Source organism: Miscanthus floridulus, chromosome 15 (genome assembly GCF_019320115.1).
Source record: "Miscanthus floridulus cultivar M001 chromosome 15, ASM1932011v1, whole genome shotgun sequence".
NCBI lineage: Eukaryota > Viridiplantae > Streptophyta > Magnoliopsida > Poales > Poaceae > Miscanthus > Miscanthus floridulus.
This window is the reverse complement of record NC_089594.1, coordinates 21860501-21881050: the sequence shown is the minus strand read 5'-3', so window position 1 is coordinate 21881050 and position 20550 is coordinate 21860501. Positions and strand designations below refer to the sequence as shown.

The 20550-nt window shown below is 42.0% G+C and overlaps 1 protein-coding gene and 1 non-coding gene across 2 annotated transcripts; both read left to right on the top strand.

Annotated features, from left to right (window-relative positions):
- The first annotated feature begins 5219 nt into the window (after positions 1-5219).
- On the top strand, positions 5220-5328 carry LOC136509688 (small nucleolar RNA R71). The gene has a single exon (XR_010772438.1). It is a non-coding gene; the product is annotated as a small nucleolar RNA R71 (small nucleolar RNA).
- Positions 5329-12549: 7221 nt separating this feature from the next.
- LOC136508045 (probable diaminopimelate decarboxylase, chloroplastic) lies at positions 12550-20081 on the top strand. The gene is made up of 8 exons (XM_066502652.1): positions 12550-13128; positions 14690-14864; positions 15733-15882; positions 16659-16820; positions 16973-17158; positions 17819-17941; positions 18021-18110; positions 19463-20081. Exons 1-8 carry the CDS (start codon positions 12629-12631, stop codon positions 19547-19549), a joined length of 1473 nt encoding a protein of 490 aa, XP_066358749.1. The 5' UTR covers positions 12550-12628; the 3' UTR covers positions 19550-20081.
- The last annotated feature ends 469 nt before the right edge of the window (positions 20082-20550 follow it).

Genomic DNA, 20550 nt, shown 5'->3' with positions numbered 1-20550 from the left:
TTTCCCAAAGGAAGGCATTGATTAAGATTCTGATATGATCATAGGTAGTAATGTTGTGCAAGCTAACCAATTGTTAATACAGGGGTAAGAAATGATAATAGAGATAGTGGACACACACGTGAGCTTTCCTCGAATGATAAATAGAAAAGAAACTGATAAAAGAATATTTTTAAGTGAGCAGGCACTAATCTAGTATAGTCATATTATGATTAGTTAATGTTCATACAATTTACATAATTAGAATTCATGCTAAGTGTGGCATGGATCAGGAGAACATGCGTGTACTGGTCTGCCAGCAACCACCATGCCAATTTAGACTCCTACATCCCAAACGAACAGGGGGAATGCTAAGGACGGACATGGCTGTCACCACCTGCCGCCATCCCCTCGACTGAAGCAAGGGCCATGTAGACACCTACCTCTCCATACCCAGGCACCATGACTACGTATATAGAGACTACCCAACTCACCCCGGGACTCCGACCCTATGGATCGACAAGTTATGAATTGGGCACACCTTGCGGTACGATGAACCACCACACCCAACTTAGCTCTAATCTTCATTATATAAGTTATATGTTTTATTAAGCACAATGTTAATGATGATACTCTCATGACACATAAACTATACACTAGTTCATATATCAAGATTATAACATCACAACTATACTCTAGTTCATAAATATGACTATAATTGGATAATGAGAGAATGAACTTGGAAGAACTCATAATTCTATTCATACCCAAAGTGGTCTTCTTCCAAGTAGTCAAGCTCTCCAAGGTAGCTTTGCCTTGCTCTTCTACTAACAAGAAAGTAAAAGCTAGAACTATAAATTGAAAGTGAACATTGCTCAAGAGTGTTGTGTGTGTTGATGAGGGGGGTGCCTCCCTTCTTATACTGGTGAGTAAGGCGGTAAGAAGCCACAAGTTGCGCTGGAGCACACGATGAACCGCCATCGAACCGCCAGAGGAAGGTGGTGCTGGTCCAGCCAAGCCAGGGTGCGGCCGCACCCTTAGTTCGGCCAGCCCCTAGGCTGCGCTGCCTCACCACCGCCTCTACGTGGTGGGCTCTTGTGGACTCCAGGTGGGTACCTCTGCGTGTTGGGCCTCTTTGGTGTTTATTTGCCTGATGTCCTTGTTATTTGTTTACGCAAATATGCGTCGGAAAGCGCCTTTTGGATATGAATACATGTATTTGTGTATATGTCCTGTGAAAAATACAATTCTCCAAATACATGTGAAACTAAGTTAGAAGTAAATGCATATGTGATGTTGGTTTGCCGAATTCCCCTATCTTTGATATTAATTGACGGTCGGATTTCATCGTTATTGACCGTCAACAAATCCCCCAAGCTTAACCTTTGCTCGTCCCGAGCAAACATTAAGTTGTTTGGGTTGTTGATTAGGAGTTGCTACGATGCCGATATAATTCATAAGTGCCATGGCGGTAACAAAACATTCTTCCTCAATTTAAATAAGTTGGCATTTTTATCTACCCCTTTAACTTGAAATTCTATGGGGCTTTTGCTTTTCCAATCCTTGGGCGGTTGCAAGATAGAACGACATAATAGATTTACTAATCATTTGTTCCTTGATCAACTTTTCATCCGGAGGTTTTATGAATTTTGAAAATAATCAACAAGTTCCTCAAATGATTCACTCAATTGCTCAATGTGTATGATCCTAACCATAGGCCTTTGATAATGCCTTTGTTTTTCATCCTACTTCTAGAAAGGTTTATATGTGGAGTTTTGGGTAGGTATGAAAAATGTGCCTACTTGCATCACATAATATTGCTAATTCAAAAACCAGATCCAAGGAGATGCAAGGCATATACTTTGATCAAGATGTGCAAGTGTGTGGAATATGTTCTAATCCTATTTTCTTTTTGAACTCCTTTGTCATGAATCTCATTCTTTTCTAGGAAATATGGAGAAGGTGGGCTATGCTTTTTCTCTCTTTTTTTCGGCGGGCATCTTTGTACCCCCTGTTTCTCTCATGCCCTTTGGCATAGATATTATATATTTTTTTTCTTTTTTTATAGCCCAAATTCCTTTTGGAAATTTTGAAAGAGATCATAGCACATGAATGGAATATTTATTATTTTTGGTGGATGGATGGCATGTTTTTGCGTAACTCTCAGTGTGAGAGTTAGCATTTTTATTTCTGGGTGTACGTGAATCATGATCATGGGTGCATGGCAAGTATCTCGACAAGGGTCACATCAATTTGACAAAGCTCAATGTAAATACAAGCAGCATATGACTAAGGTTTGAAATTTAAATATTGCCATATGGCTGTGGTAGGAATTTTATAACCATTGAAGAACATGTCGTTTTTAAATTTTTGAAAATAAAACTCCGGGTGTCAAGTTTTTCTTAGAACTAAGTCATAGCATAATCCATTTAGCATATCATAACTCGCAACAACTTAGAAAGAATCATGCTTTTGCAACCCACAAGTTTCTCAAGTCTTAGGTTAAGACATTTTTAGCCAACAAACTTAAATATTGAGGAATACTAAGTTACAAACTAGGCACATGATGAATTATAAACAGAGCAACTATTCATCATTTTAACATAGGGAGAACTTAAGCATTCCTAGTCACATATGAGAGTGGAATTAATATTTTTGTTGTTTTATCATATTTGTTTTTTTTAATTGCTAGATGCTAAGAATTATAATGATCCATATTTTTTTCAAATGTAAATAAAAAATAAAAACTGGAAAGAAAGAGAGGGGAGAGGGTACTTACCTTGACGGGGGTCCTCCCCCAAGCTTATTCTTCGCTCATGGCCCTCTTTCTTATTAGAAGCGAAACTTGATAGATGTGTTTTATTTATTTATTTGTTATTTATTACGTTATTATTTCTTTTTGTAACGGTTAGACTCTTGTAATCATCTGATTTCCATGCTTGGCACTTTTAGTTCAAAAGTCAAACTAAACAATTGATGAGTAGATTATATAAACTAAGCTTCATGCTTATACTAAAAAGCCTATAAACTTATAGTGTACGAAAAACTATATTTTAAATTAAGTGTTTTGGCATAGATCAAGGATGATTAAGAGATTTTTTAACAAAAGCCAAATTTTGAGATTTTGATTAACATTTTTATTCTATACTTAGTCAAGTGATCAAAAATTATTTTAAATCAAGGTATTATTCCTGGCAAGAGTTATTCTCAAAACTAAATAGCCTTTTGTATAGAAGAAAATGTGTTTTGTAAAAAAATAACTACCGATTTACCTTTGGCAAGGGTTTACCTTTTATAGTCCAGTGAACAAGACTCTTCTCCTTTTCATTTTGTTCTAGAGGATGAAGCTTCTATTTCGGGAGAGACGGACACGGAGGCTGGTACCTTCATTCGCCACACCATTTTGGTCTTTTTTGGCAATGTAGGAGTAGGCTTTGGAGCGTTTTCTCTGGGCTGCCAAGCCTTCTTGTTTATCCTTGGTGGGATGGGTGCGGCTTCAAATTTCTTTGGAGCGGCCTTTTGCTTTTGCTCTGGCTTTTTCTTTGATCTTGTTTCTTCAGCCTTTTTAGGAGTTGCCTTTTTCTTTTGTTCCGGCTTTTTTCTATTGGTTTTGTCCTTTTTTTTACCAAGTTGCTCACAAGGTGAGGTTCGATATGCACCTCCTTTATTCCCTGGGGATTAGGCCCATACTTTATGTGAATCATTGAACATTGCTCTTTCCTTGGCTTGAAGGAGAACTTTTCTTCCTTCCCATGGATGTTGAAGCTTATTTCTCCTGATCCGACGTCGATTTGGGCCTTTGCGGTGCTCAAGAAGGGTCGCCCTAGGATAGGGGTTAATTCCTTTGCGACCTCCATGTCCAGTACCACAAAGTCCATGGGGACATAACAATCTTGGATCTTGACAGGCATATCCTCCGCGATTCTGGCCGGATGGCGTAGTGATGAATCGGCCAATTGGAGCATCATTGGTGTGGGTGTTAATGGCTTGTGGATCAGCTTGTCGTAGATGGATTTGGGCATGACACTCACACTAGCTCCCAGGTCACACAAGGCTTGGTTGAAGTGTTGGATCCTGATGGAGCATGAGATTGTAGGGCATCCAGGGTCCTTCCTTTTCTCTAAAAAATTGAGTATAACTGCGCTACACTCTTCTGTTAGCTTTACAACTGCTGTGGATGGTAGTGGCCTTTTGTTATTGATGATGTCATTGATGTACTTTGCATATGAGGGTACATGTAAGACGTCCATTAAGGGGACGCTCACATGTATCTTCTCGATCATCTCCACGAAACATGCAAATTGTTCATCCACAGCTTGCTTGTGCGTTCTTGTAGGAAACGGCGGGTAGTTTGTGTCCACATAGTCTTGTGGTGCCGTCTCCTTCTCTTGTACTTCCTCTTCTTGTGCACTTGATGACTCGACTTCTTTTTGCCCTTTTTCTTTTCCTGCATTTTGGTTAGGATATGGTGGCTCACGAGTGGACTTACCTCTCCTCGTAGTCACTGAATTTACATTTTCACGTGATTTTTCAGGTTGAGCAGGAATTTTGCCATTATTGTTAATAGGAATTGCAGCAGCGATTTGAGCCAATTGCTTTTCAAGAACCTTATTGAAGCTCAATTGATTTTGTATGGAGGAAGTCAAATTTTCTAATTTAGAATTTATACACTCAATATTTTTATCATGATAGGCAAGTTTCTTGGTAAGATTTTCATTAATTTTAGCTTGCCCTAACACTAAGTCTTTCAATGAGGGTTGATTCGAATTATAATTGGGATTGGAATTGTAGTTCGAATTACCTTGGTAGGGTGGACGTTGTTGGTTGTTCCACCCATTATTACCTAGTTGGCGAAACCTGTTGTTGATGAACGCTATGTCTTCTCGGGTTTCGAGGCAGTCATTCCCCGAATGGCCAACGTTTCCACATACTTCACACGTCATGTGTGAGTCTATGGCCTGGACGGTGCCCATCATAGCGTCCTTCTTTTGGGCACGATCGTCCAGCCTTTTCATCAGTAGGTCTATTTTTACGGAAAGCATGTCCGTTTCTTTAACGGTATGCATTCCTTTTTATGATTTTCTTTCCTCTCCCAGCTTTGATTTGTCACCATTTTATTGATCAGAGCTGTGGCTCCATCAATAGTGAGGGAGAGAAAGGCCCCTCCAGCAGCAGCGTCAATATGCCCCCTAGATATCAGGGTTAATCCATCATAAAAATTCTGGAGCACTAACCAGTTTTCGATGCCGTGATGTGGGCATGCTTGGATGTAATCTTGGAGTCGTTCCCATGCCTCAGGAATTGATTCCATGGCACTCTGCTAGAAGTTTGAAATTCTTCCCCTCAGGGCATTGGTTTTGCCCATGGGGAAGAACTTGGCGAGGAACGCCGCGGAACATTTGTCCCACGTGTTGATAGCTTCCTTCTCCTTGTAGAACCATTGTTTCGCTTTCCTCGTGAGGGAAAAGGGAAACAAATGGAGCCTTATGCTTGTAGGTGCGACATCCTTGATGACGATGGTGTCGTAGAGCTCGAGTAAGTGTTGGAGATGCATGTTCACGTCCTCACTTGGCAAACCATGGAACTGGTTTGCCTGCACCATCGTGATGAGGCCAGTGCGGAGCTCGAAGTTTCTGGCCCCAGTGTTGACAGCGGGCCCGGTGGGCACGTTGGCAACGTTGGGAACAGAGTAGTCGTGGAGTGACTTGGCCATAGTGGTAGTAGCGGATGGTGCGGGGTTGACTGGGTTGTCTGTCGGCGGAGGTGGAGGTGTGGTACGGGGAGAAACGGTATGGGACCGGTTCCTCCTTAGGATAACCTCCAGGTTGTCGATGAAGTTTTCCGGTAGATCAAACCTGGTCATACACTATCCCTGTTTTCATCCACAACAGGAGAAAACAAGCGAAGTTAGCCTGCATAAACAATGGCTACCTTACATGCATACTATCATGAACATATCATTATGAATCTTAATCATTTATGCCTTCCCCGGCAATGGCGCCAGAAATGCTTGTTGGCATTTCTTAACGTAATCACTAGGATTAGGCAGAGCACCTATCCCCAGCAACTGCGCCAGAAATGTCCTTGTAGTTTCTACTTAGGAGTATCGCTAGAGTATAGCGATATCACAAGTATTGACCTTGATAGTTTCTTAACCTTTTTAGATATTAATTCGCAAGTGCACGGAGCTATCGTTTGTAGCATTTCACCCGGTGAGTATTCGGGTATCGTTATTTATATTTTCCCAAAGGAAGGCATTGATTAAGATTCTGATATGATCATAGGTAGTAATGCTGTGCAAGCTAACCAATTGTTAATACAGGGGTAAGAAATGATAATAGAGATAGTGGACACACACATGAGCTTTCCTCGAATGATAAATAGAAAAGAAACTGATAAAAGAATATTCCTAAGCGAGCAGGCATTAATCTAGTATAGTCATATTATGATTAGTTAATGTTCATACAATTTACATAATTATAATTAGTGCTAAGTGTGGCATGGATCAGGAGAACATGCGTGTACTGGGCTGCCAGCAACCACCATGCCAATTTAGACTCCTACATCCCAAACGAACAGGGGGAATGCTAAGGACGGATAGTGCTATCACCACCTGCCGCCATCCCCTCGACTGAAGCAAGGGCCATGCAGACACCTGCCTCTCCATACCCAGGCACCATGCCTACGTATACAGAGACTACCCAACTCACCCCGGGACTCTGACCCTACGGATCGACAAGTTATGAATTGGGCACACCTTGCGGTACGATGAACCACCACACCCAACTTAGCTCTAATCTTCATTATATAAGTTATATGTTTTATTAAGCACAATGTTAATGATGATACTCTCATGACACAAACTATACACTAGTTCATATATCAAGATTATAACATCACAACTATACTCTAGTTCATAAATATGACTATAATTGGATAATGAGAGAATAAACTTGAAAGAACTCATAATTCTATTCATACCCAAAGTGGTCTTCTTCCAAGGAGTCAAGCTCTCCAAGGTAGCTTTGCCTTGCTCTTCTACTAACAAGAAAGTAAAAGCTACAACTATGAACTGAAAGTAAAGATTGCTCAAGAGTGTTGTGTGTGTTGATGAGGGGGGTGTGCCTCCCTTCTTATACTGGTGAGTAAGGCGGTAAGAAACCACAAGTTGCACTGGAGCACACGATGAACCGCCTCAGGGAACCGCCATCGAACCTCTAGAGGAAGGCGGTGCTGGTCCAGCCCAGCTAGGGTGCGGCCGCACCCTTGGTTCGGCTGGCCCCTGGGCTGCGCCACCTCACCACCGCCTCTACGTGGTGGGCTCTTGTGGACTCCAGGTGGGTACCTCTGCGTGTTGGGCCTCTTTGGAGTTTATTTTCCTGACGTCCTTGTTATTTGTTTGTGCAAATATGCGTCAAAAAGCGCCTTTTGGATATGAATACATGTATTTGTGTATATGTCCTACGAAAAATACAATTCTCCAAATACATGTGGAACTAAGTTAGAAGTAAATGCATATGTGATGTTGGTTTGCTGAATTCCCCTATCTTTGATATTAATTGACGGTCGGATTTCATTGTTATTGACCGTCAACACTCATCATGGATGTCATCATTAACGGGAATTGCTGCCTCATTCATTTCAGCCTCCACATCAGCAGGTATGTTAGGGATAGGCACCTCATCTGCAGGAGCCTCATCTGCTTCCTTGAAACCAAAAGCCTCATAGATTTGGTCCTCATTTGCCACAGCATTAGCTTCACCATCACAATTCTCATTTGGCAATATAGTCAGTGTGGTCCAATCAACAACGGTTCCTTCAGCTCTACCTTTGTCAGGAGTACTACAGGTGTCAGCTAAGCCTTCTGCATTGCCTGCATTTGTGACCCCAGATTAGGTGGCTATAGCACAAGACCCACCTTTGTTTGATCTGCTAACCACTACATTGAGCCCAGCTGCATCTTTCTCAACAACATCACAGCTAACATGCATTACCTTATGATCCATCCTACACATTATCATCTCCTAAAACTGATCACTGCTAGTAACCTTCCACTCTGTTCCACTATCAATGTCAACACCCCAAACAAGCAGTTGCTGACTAGAGCCCCCAGATCATCTTGGTGGACATTTCATTTATGAAGCCATTCAGAGTGCACACTTTCCTACAGTCAAACCAAATTACATGTTCTTGAGCATCTATGACAAGCTCTAGCTCTCCATATTCGTTAACCAGAGTGTATTTATCAACGCTAACATGGATTCTAAAAGCATAGCCAGGATCAATCCTGACAATAACATTAAAATAAAACAAATCGGGAGTTAGGACAGAACCGACTCCGTAGTTTACATCACATTGGGGAGGCAATAACAAAGAAACATACCACGGGGGGCACGGAGACAACACCATGTTGTCTAATGGTGTCCTCTACATCCAAATCCTACATGAACACACGCAAACCATGAACCCAGGAAGCCTAATCAAGCATTGCATTAACTCGATGAAACCCTAGCATCAGTTATCGCATCTCATCCAAAGAAGCAGCGCGTAGGGAGAAGAAGGGGGGATCCCGAAGAAGGAAGTCTATCTAACCTTGCAGGCTATGTTGCCGTCGCCGTCTCCAAGCACCGACTAGCTGTGGCCGCCGTCTACGCCAGCCCGCCTCGAGCTCCTACCGCCGCCGCCAGGGGAATGAAAGGGAAGGGGAGGGGAGGGGGTGCGACTGAGCAGACGGGAGGGAGACGATGCGCATTAAGTGAGAGAAGGCGGGGGGCATGCTGGTCTTTTGCGTCGGTCTTCACGGGTCAACTCTCCATTGCCACGCTGGCTGGCTAGTCTAGCTTGCCACGTCAACCAAAATGGCAAAATATTAGGCGAGCTACTGTTTTCCGGGACTTTTTTGTAGTTGCCGTTCCAAAGCTGGCAAATGGAGAGTGAGCCACCATAAGAGTGGCAAAAAATTAGAAATCCCATCCCCTTGAATAGGCATATCAAACGACAAGTTTATCTGTATATGCCTAGGTGTTGCCGCAGCGTTAGCATTGCAGTATACTATTATTTGCATCATACGAGACATGAACTATTATGCTTTGTCGTTATGCATGAGTGTTTTTCGGACTAAACTATGAAAAAAATTACTGTCGCTTCGTTGTTTTCACGTGCATCCCTGAAATAAACCCGTGGCTAGGAACTATACTAGTACTCTTAAAGGACAGGATAAAATGCTTCCATGGAGGAGTTTGCTCCTTTATTCTTTGTTTCTTACACTTGTGAAATGTGTTTGTGGCAGAGGGAAGAAATGGTTTGCAATTTGTGTATGCCATCTGGAAATTGCTATCCGTGTGCGCGCGCCCCTTTGGAATTCGTATTCCTGCCAGTGCCACTAACCTCTACTATGTTTCAGTGGCGCATACACAAATTCTAACGACATACACATAGACTGCGAGTTGCTACTCAAGCACAATTCACAACATCAAACTCTCTTAGGCACACTGACAAAATTTCCCTTTCCACAATGAAATAAAACCTGCACGATTCGAACAAAAAAAAAACTCATGCATAGCTTTTTCCAGTTTCACCGTGCAGGTTGACGAAGACATTAAGGATATGACTTTCATACGTGAACATGGATGTTGATTATTTGGAGCACGGGCACGGGGCAAGTGACAATTCTAGCTATTTTATGCACCTCTTTTGATTTTCTAATGCTAAACTCATCGTCACATGCCAAACAAGAGGGTGGGGTACAAGCTTAATATATCCCTACCCTATGTCATACCCACTCTTTCTTATCTAGATTCGTTTTTTGTTCGGTAATGCTACTGTTAGAGCGTCCTATGGGCGACGTGTCTTTCGGACGGACGAGCCACACGTCAGTTAACGATTCCAACCCGCGCGCGTGACACGGCGTGGGATTCTATGCCTTGTTTAGATCACCTCCAAATTCCAAGTTTTTTCACTCTCTCTCCATCACATCACTTTTTGGACGCATACATGGAGCATTAAATGTAGGTAAAAAAATAACTAATTACACAGTTTGGTTGTAAATCACGAGACGAATCTTTTGAGCCTAGTTAGTCCATGATCAGACAAAGTTTGTCAAATACAAACAAAACATGCTACAGTGTCCGGATTGCAAAAATTTACGATCTAAACAAGGCCCTAGACTGCTTCTTACTGTACATGTTCCACGCATGCCTGGCTCCCACCTCGCATGCAGCCTACGGAGTAGCCCCTAGACCTGCTGCTTCTTACTGTACGGAGTACTACACGTCTCTGCAACATGCTGCCACTAGCTCTGGCCAGACCTGCTGGGCTTCCTGCTTCTTTCTTTTCTCCGTGTGTCAGCTAGCAGCCCCTGCCGCATGCTGCCCCCTGCAAACTTGGTATAGATTTTTTACTGTAGTATTTTGTTTGTATTTGTGAATTATTATCCAAACATTAACTAATTAGGTTTAAAAGATTCGTCTCACAAAGTTAAATCAAACTGTGTAATTAATTTTTGATTTCGTATACATTTAGTATTTCATACATGTATCACAAATTTAATGTGACGGATAATCTTTTTTTTACGTAGTACAGTTCCGGAGAACTAAACAACGGCTTGGCCGACCGGATGAACCAGCTGCAGGGCCAGCCAGGATGAACAGGCTGTTTGTGAGAGGAGAGAAGGCACACGTTTACATACTGTAGGTCGTTTGGTGCTTCCTCAACAGTTGACCCTCGGCATCTGAGTACTGGTCCAAATTTTTCCACCACACCATGGCATCAAGCGTTTCATGCATTTGAGATGTTACACGTATTTTATTTAAATATTGCATACGGAGTATATTGCATCGGCTATTAATGTATGTTGCAACATATATTCAAATGTTTTAGTATCTATTTCACAATATGTTACGAGTGTTTTTATCTGTTGTAAATATATGTTTCAAATATTGGCATCTATACGTTGCATTAGTTATACACATATGTTGCAAATATATGTTTCAAATATTATCATGTGTATGTTGCATTGGCTATACACATATGTTGCAAATATATGTTTCAAATGTTTTATGTTATAAGTGCTTCATTTTTATGTTACGTATGTTGCAAATGTGTACTTCAAAAGTTTCAAACGGATATTATCTATATTGCTGTAGTTATACACGTATGTTGTAAAATTATATTATAAATGTGTCACCTGTTTCAAACGCATGTTACAGTAATTGCTTTTATGTTGCGAGGGTTTTTATTATCCGGCACAGTAGGTGCCATGCATGTTTGTATGTATATTATATACTGCAAGTATTTTATTTAAATATTACAAAATAGATTTGATGTTGCAAATACTCCGTATAGATCTGGTCTCTTTGCGTAAACACGTCGACGAGCAGCACAAAAGCAAGGCGAGGGCATAAGGGGCAAGGTCCCCACCTACATGCATGGACACGGGAGCCAAGGAGGCGGTCCCGTACCTGCTGCAGTAGCACATGCGTGGGTGCTCCCCACCCTAGACCACGTTTAGTTGGGCTAGCGTACTGCAGCATTTCGTTTGTATTTGATAATAATTATCCAACCATTGATTAATTAGGCTCAAAATGTTTATCTCGTAAAGTAGAATCAAATTGTGCAATTAGTTTTAAATTTCGTCTATATTTAATACTTCATGCATATACTACAAACTTAATGTGACGGGAAATCTTTTTTTTTTCATAGTGCTAAGGAGTTTGGGGAACTAAAGATGGTCCTAGCTACATGCACATGCATCCATTGGCGCGGGAAGCGAGGCCTGAGCTGCAGCTGCAGGAGTATAGGCGCGGGAAATGAGGGGCTCGGCTCCAGGAGTAGGCGTGGGTGCTCCTACATGCATGCACAGGCGCAACACAAATGGGGTTGCGTGTGTATGTGGAGGCGGTGCAGCATGCGAGATGCAACGTGGGTCAGACGCGGGCGTCCGAAAGGAGGCAGAGGCGTGCGGGGCGGGCGTCCGATGGAATCTATATCCATCGGACGTCCGAGCGCCAGCAGCGCCCTTTTTTTGTTTGTTTGTTTTCCCCTAAAAATTCATTTTCATGTCAAAACCCATCGCATGCTTGATTGCTTATATATAAGAGCCACCCGAAATGAATCGGTATCTGGAAAAGAAAGAAAATAAATAAAAAAATAAATTGGAGAAAAGATAACGAAACAATTCAAAGAAATTAGTGTGAGTGAGAGCAAGGCTAATGGTTTAGCCCACTGTCGGCTGAGAGAAGCTGCCATGTTACTTACAGCTAATTATACAATCAATCTGTACCATGAACCGGCTGAGAGGTGTACTATAATAAAAATACAAGCATTTAATGTCAACGTGTAGAAGCCCATGTACATGCCATCAGCTGGGAGAGACGGCGTCGGCTTCTCGCCGATAGCGAGCTGGGAGACGCCTGCGAGAAATAATTTTTTTCTCGAACCATGATGAGCTGCAGGAGGGCGAGATGGAAAACGCCCGCTCAGTAATCTCTCTCCGACGTGGCCATTTTCCGTGTCGACGTGGACTCCTCCCAGCCGGCTAAAAAACGTTATTATACTTGCTCTGAGGCACACGTGGAGGTAAAATCCTGAAATCCCTGTAAACTCGTGTTTGCGTGGAACTGGTACAGGACACTTCGCTCCCTAAACCCTAGCAATGGCGGCGGCTAACCTGCTCTCGCGCTCCCTTCTCCCGACCCCAAACCCTACCCAATCGAGCCACCCGAACCGCCGGAGCCCCGCCGTCGTCTCATTCCCTCGCCGCCATGGCCGCCTGTCCTCCGTGCGCGCTTCCGTCTCCACGGCCTCCCCGTCCCCACCGCCACAGCCCGCGGCGGCGGCGGCTGCCGGCGTGCCGAAGCACTGCTTCCGGCGTGGCGCCGACGGCTACCTGTACTGCGAGGGAGTGCGGGTGGAGGACGCGATGGCGGCTGCCGAGCGCAGCCCCTTCTATCTCTACAGCAAGCCTCAGATCCTCCGCAACTTCGCCGCCTACCGCGACGCTCTCCAGGGGCTCCGCTCCATCGTCGGGTATGCCGTGAAGGCCAACAACAACCTCCCTGTGCTACGCGTCCTGCGTGAGCTTGGCTGCGGCGCCGTCCTCGTTAGCGGCAACGAGCTCCGACTCGCTCTCCAGGCGGGATTTGACCCCACCAGGTGCTGCTCTTGTTCCAAGATTTTTACTTCCTGGGATGGACTGGTGTCATTGAGCAAATGTCTTCACTTTCTGCTGCTGTTGTTTATTGTTTTAATTTTGGATGGATTATAATAGATTATGTTGCATTGCCGCTGATGGTGATGAAGGGCGTTTCTGTATATTTGGCATGGATAGCAGTGATAATGTTAGATTATTGTAGCGATTGCACAAACTGCATTAGCCACGGTAATACATTATCAAAATCTATGCACCGAAACGTCTATGCATTAGCCAAAACATCTATGCATCAGCAAACTGCATTAGCCAAACGTCTTATAATTTGGAATGAAGGGAGTATATTGTTATCGAAGTCTATGCAGCACAGATAAGTGTCTTGTTATCAGGCTGATATGGACACACTATTAGGGCATTTACCCCCAAATACCCCATATGCAGATACATTTTAGTACTTTTAATAAACAAATAATAATGCAGGTTAAAATTCAGTAAGCATTGAAATTACCCTGCAAATATTGTAATTTTACTTTTTTCCCCAATAAGGCAACAGCAAGCCAAGTCCACCCATTTCTGATTTCTCCAACTTCAAGACTCCAAGTCCAAGTTGCAGACAAAAATCAAATATGAATGCATCACAGTATAGGTCTAAATGTCTTATTCTTGTTGTATAAATGGTGGGCGGAATGGAGGATTGAAGTATATATCACCTTTGAACAAAGGAGCTCCGGCCCTGCTTTATAGAAAGCGAGTTTCTGGGAATACCAGATTACAAAGTAAGAACAGGGATCACACATAATGGCCACACAAACATGCAGACAAGCACGTCACCAAAACTCTAGTACGAAAAAGGCCAGCTCTAGTGCCAAGTTCATTTTATTTAGTCTGCATGCATAAGTCAGGTTCCTAGCTGCGGGACAGAAGATGTTGACTGTTATTCTCTATTGGCTCAGCGGCCTGCTGGTTGACCTGCGCACCCTCGGACAGCCTCCTGAAGATCTCTTCCCTGCTAGCCGCAACCTTCCTTCTGGTTCCTCCCTTGCACAACGGCGTAAAAAACTCATATACAAAAACTTTGAACTTGGAATTGTCACTTTCACGTGCATTGGCAAAGGGTTGAAGAATTTTCTTTTGATCTAACTCCCACATATGTCCTCAACAAAACATGAATCTGGAAAGAGCTGGGAGATTCCAAAATGCTAGTTAAGCTATCTGACAGGCGTTCAGTTTTTTTTAGCAGAACTTGTGTATACAAGTACTATGGTTTTGTTTGTGCAGATCTGTCCTTGATAGTGCAAAAAGGAGAGACCTGGTTATTTTTTTTGTATGAAAGAATAAATAATGTTACAAAAGTGTACATGGACTATAGGCCCAAAACCAAAAAAAAAAAAAAATCACATAATGATATTATTGGCTATCGCATAGCATTGTTTTAATCTACTCAAGGATTTTCGCTTGCCATTGGTCTTGCAAACCCCTTCAGCTGTAGAGCTCACCGTTTCTCCAGTTGATGGCATTGTTTCTGAATAGAAAGTAACTATATTCATTTTCTATTTTGAAGATCAGGTGTATATTTAACGGAAATGGGAAGACATTCGAAGATCTTAAATTAGCTGCTGAGAGCGGAGTATTTGTAAACGTGGATAGTGAATTTGATTTGGAAAATATTGTCAGAGCTGCAAGGGCTACCGGAAAGAAAGTGCCTGTTTTGCTTAGAATAAATCCAGATGTGGATCCGCAGGTATGGTTACCCTCTAGTACTCCCCAAAACACACGTACATGTATACACATGCGGCCAATGAGAGTATTTGGTTTCTTTTATTGCCCTTGTCTTATCCCTTGATGGAATTTGGCTAGCTCTTGCTTATTTGGTCATGCCATTCTATCCATAGGCCATGTATGGCTTTGTTCTAGTAGTTGGTAGAATGGCCGGTATGGTCTTGTAGTGGGTGTACATCAACTTGAACATGTATGGCCTGGTAGTGGGTGTACATCACCTTATACTACTACAAGACATCCTCAGTTCAGTCAGCAGGCACTGTGTTTGTGCTCTCTCTCTCTCTCTCTCTCTCTCTCTCTCAACTATCAAGTTTCAGTTGTGGGTGTGCACCTGGCTGCTGGCTAACATCCCTTTGTATTGTTTTGAGTGGGGTACCTTTTATTGATTTAATTTACTTGTGCTTGTTATCCATGGATTTTTTCCTTCTGTTTCCTTATTACTTGAATGTCTTGTGGACAACTGCCACTTCTGTTGTGATCACTCTTTCCTCCCTATCTGATTTTTTTCCTTTAACAGATTAAATAACTCCTTGTGTCTTCCACTTTTGAGCGACCACTGCCACAAAGCCTTTTAATCCCAAGCAAATTGGGCAGGCTAGACCGGTAGAGATAAAACCCAATATAAGAGCTACCAAAAGATAAAAGAGTCAGCAGTATATTAGTAATGGTAGTGATAATAAAAGAAGAGTTAAACTCTCCTGCGTGTTCGAGAAAAAAAGAAGAAGAGTTAAATGTTATAAAAGTTTTGAATTTCACACCTATAAGATACGTTGATATGCCAAGTAGCAGTGCTTGGACATTTTTTTGTAAGAAGGAACTTTTTTCAACAGGTACATCCGTATGTTGCCACGGGAAATAAAACGTCCAAATTCGGGATCCGCAATGAGAAATTGCAATGGTTTTTGGACTCTATCAAGTCATACCCAGATGAAATCAAACTCGTCGGTGTTCATTGCCATCTGGGATCTACTATTACAAAGGTAATGTCTTGTTCTCTTTGTAGTATTATTTTAATATCACTATAGCCTTATGTCTAGAATTTGTTGAACTGAGACTGAGCTTGCCCGCAGTTGTTCTTTTTCTTCTTAATGCAATGAAACACAGCTCTCTTGCATATTCGTCTATTTGAGGAAATAAAAAGCTTGCCTGCAGTGGTAAATTGTACTTTTTTCTCTGCCTAATAGGCAACATCTTGTGTCGGGTTAACAGTCACTTTGCTGCAGTCAGCTAAATGTTTGCTGCCCCAGTCAACAATGACCATTTTGCACTATGTCACCTGTAGTCTGTTAATGTACCCTGTTTTAGGATGATTGCCTGACAGCCTTTACCACCGGTAAAAATTAGAAATTATTGTTATTATTAAAATTATACCTGAAGTCCATTATAGAACCTGTCTTCTAAGATCTAACTTTGAAGTCCCGTATAGAACCTGAGGATGACCATGCAACTATTTTGAAATTAAGATGCATGTTTGACTGAATCAAGAGGTAGATCCTCCATCCTTCCATGCATATGTACTACCCATGCACTCACTAAGTCGCTATAGTAAATACCATTTCAATTATTTTGCTTAAAGTGATCTGATACTGGTTATGGCTTTTATCTTTCTGCCATAAAGACCCAAATAATATTCATGCAGAACATTTATGTTCAGTGTCCAGTACTCTTTGCTTAGATGGCTGTATTCTTTGCTGTATTCTTTGCAGAATACCTGTTTCTTAGTAGATGTATCTAAAGTGTTCTTCCATTTTTTTAGGTTGATATATTCAGAGATGCTGCAGTTCTTATGGTGAATTATGTTGATGAAATTCGAGCACAAGGTTTTAAGTTGGAGTACCTGAATATTGGAGGTGGTTTGGGAATAGATTACCATCATACCGATGCAGTCTTACCTACACCTATGGATCTCATCAACACTGTAAGCTCAGCATCGTTACCATGTTTTTGATTCATATCTATGCAGGCACGCATGCATCTTTAAGATATCAGTTTTCCTTATTGTGATATGAAAAGTTAGCTTATGCAGTTATGGCTTGATTCATCATGTTTATTCTATTTATTTTGTTGCAGGTGCGAGAATTAGTTCTCTCTACAGATCTTACTCTTATTATTGAACCTGGAAGATCTTTGATCGCTAATACTTGCTGCTTCGTTAATAGAGTAACTGGTGTTAAATCTAATGGTACAAAGAATTTCATTGTTGTTGATGGCAGCATGGCAGAACTCATCAGACCTAGTCTGTATGGAGCATACCAGGTTTGTTTAGAGTTTTTTTTTTTAGGAAGGGTTTGTTTAGTAGAGATTTAATCAATGACAGCGAGTGTTACTACTATGTTCTCTAGGTAGTTTCTTTTTCCGTCTATAGAACCATAATGATTCCAAGCCATAGCTTTGGTTGTGTATCCAAGATGGTAACCACTTTGACATTGTGATAGTCTTGAGAAAGTAGATTAATGCATGGAAATTTTGAATATTGCCTTGTATCGGACAGTTTTTCAATGCTAATATTTACAACCATATATGGGTAATTTACTGGTGTAGGCTCAGGATGTTCAACTACACACCTATGTTCTCAGCATCACATAGACACCACACAGTAGATTAAATATTTAGGTAATGTGTTGAGAGTAAAGGATTTAGTCTTAGTTTTGGAATGATATGATACTGCTACATCTCATTCTTGCCATAGATTTATTTTATGATTGTTGTTTCCACTGCTGATTCTCTTAGTCAACTATGCATCACTCAGGGATTGCAGCAACTTAATGAAGCACTATGATTGCAGCAACTTGATGAAGCATTTATGTTTAGGTTTCATTTTCATTGAAATGCATAGAAATCATGTTAACCGAATAAACAAAAATGTCATGTGAAGAAAGTTATTTCAGCTCTTGAATCTTGTTACTCATGTGGCAGCATATCGAACTGGTCTCTCCCCCCACTCCTGGTGCCGAAGTAGCGACCTTTGATGTTGTAGGACCAGTTTGTGAGTCCGCAGATTTCCTTGGAAAAGATAGGGAACTTCCAACCCCTGATGAGGTCTTTTTTCAAAGCCATTATATTTTATTTGATGATTAGTGTCTCCTCTGTTTCCTTCTGACATATATTGTCCTTTTAGGGAGCTGGACTGGTTGTTCATGACGCAGGTGCCTACTGTATGAGCATGGCTTCCACCTACAACCTCAAGTTGAGGCCGCCGGAGTACTGGGTACAAACTACAACACATATTTAGTGCCCAGGGGGGGCTGGCGCCCTCAATACCTAAAATATAATGTTGCAATGTTTCAAAAAAATCATCACAAAAATCACGTATGTAGAACACAGAGTTAAGTATAGTTGCAACAGTTAGTTTGATATAAATCCTAGATGTCAAGAAATAAAATAAACAAGTGGTCAACCTGTCATTGTTCATCATGTGTTGACAGTGACACTTGTGTTTTTTTAATCTCAACATCAGAGATGAATTTCAGACTGAATTGTTTCAGCTACAAACTTTAGGTACTACATACATGATTTTTGTGATGATTTTTTTGAAACAGTGCAACATGATATTTTAGCTAAAGAAGGGCGGCAACCTCCCTGGGGGGGACATATTACCACCTATATTCCTTTTTTCTCATGATTATTTTGTAGGAAAAATGGAAAGACCCACTGCGAGCTAGGGAATTTCAATTACTTGCCTGGGTCTTCTTTCCTTAGACCTTAGAGTAACTATAGCAGTTTTGGTGGTTGATTCTAAGAATCGAGGTCCAGCAGGGTTGCAACCCCCACTGCTCCTGACCCTCCACTGCCACTGCGCCTCCTTGCATGGCTTGCTTGCCCATTGGGAAAAGATGGGGCTCAGGGCAAATGCTGGTGCCGCTCAAGTTTGAGTGCTTGAGTGGGGCCTGTTGAAGCTACCCTTTTTTCTGCATAAGGCCTCAAATGTAGAGTGATGGAGAGGCTCAAACTTGGCTTGAAATTCCCTGCATGCCATCTCCCCATGATTCCACACCATGCCGCACAGCCTGCACCCTGTCGCTCCTGGTCCATACCTACCAGCCTACTTGCGCGTCGTCCCCTTTGCCTATCCCACAATGTCGCAGATGGGTATCTGTCCATGGACGGGAGCTTGGTTCTTTTCTGGATTGTTGATTGTTGTTAAGAAGGTAGGCTGAGCAGACCAATTAGGAGAGTGGGGCATAGTGCTGGCGGCTTAGAGGAGCTTAAGGGAACAAAGCCTGGCAAGCCTGAGGTGCTGTAGAACATGGAGGCTGTAGGGGATCATGGAGAGGAGCTTGACAACCAGTCATTGGGGCTCTAAAATAAGGGCTAGTGCCAAAGTTGCTCGTTTCTTAAAACATGCAAATTCTATGTGTTTCCAAATACCCCCGTGCCTATTGGCCAACCAATGTTTTCTTAAGAGTTCTGCATGTCAACCATGCAGGTGTAGACCGTAAATGTAAGGAATTGAGACTTTGGGGGATGTCCATTCATAACGTTCCCCATTTGTTGCCTCTTTTGTCTATCAGTTTTCTTCATTGGTCACTTAACCAATACGGTTTATTGTTTGCTTTGCAGGTGGAAGAGGATGATTCGATCGTTAAGATCAGGCATGAGGAGAAGCTTGATGACTACATGAAGTTCTTTGATGGTCTTCCTGCTTAGATGTTTATCTGCAACCGCTACCGGCAATGTTTTTTGGGAATAATTGGAGTTTCTTTGTCAAGCTCATTTTGCTTTCTTGTGGTTGTGGAATGTGACTGGATAGTTAGTTTGGTCTGTTGATGTATCCTCCTGAACTTTCCTGTCATTGCTGTTAGTTTTGGCACCAAGTTTATTCTCAACTGCTATTTAAGGAAGTTATTGTAAAAGGGGCTGTTTGGTTTTAACCCTGCAGTAGGATGCCTCGTTAGGAGTTAGCACCCATGCCTGCAACCTGCCTGAGCGTGATTTAGTTGGGATTGAATATTTTACCTGGTGAGACCTGCCTGCCTGCGAACCAAATATGTCACCTGGTCTACCATATGATACCAAAATCTGTTGTCGGTTTGTAGTGTTATGATTATGATCAACCAGAAATCTTGGTTTTGACCAAGGTGATAGGCTCTATCGTCGATCTGAGTACATGTTCTTTGGCTTTCCTGCTTTCTTTTAGTTAGTTCTATGTTGTTTCAATGGAGTAAACAGTTAAAAGACATTTATGGTCCCCTAGGCGCTTTTTCCATTGCTTTTTCCCATTGTTAAATGGATTCATTCTCGACGTTCTGTTTTTTCTGGTTTTAAATATTGACTGATAATAGAAGCATCGAAACTAGTTTCCCTGGCGTGAATCAAATTTACGATCCAGCGATAGGTAACAGTGAAAACGGGCTATGTTCGGTTGGAGTGGAATATTTAGGGATAAATTGGATAGCCAGAACCGATCCGTTTCTCAAGAGAATTGTGGGTCCGTTTGGATGTGAGAATAGGTTTGGATTCTCTCCAGAAGAGAATAGTTTAGGATTCTTTTCAGAGTCACTGGAAACACTTCCAAACGGTTAAAGACGACACTGATTCGTTTCTAGTGATCTCTCTTTGTAATAGAGATCAGAATCACCTTCAGAGTAGTTTCCTCCAGATTCTGTTTCTTGCATTACTACCCCTCCCATCTAATCTAAAATGATTCT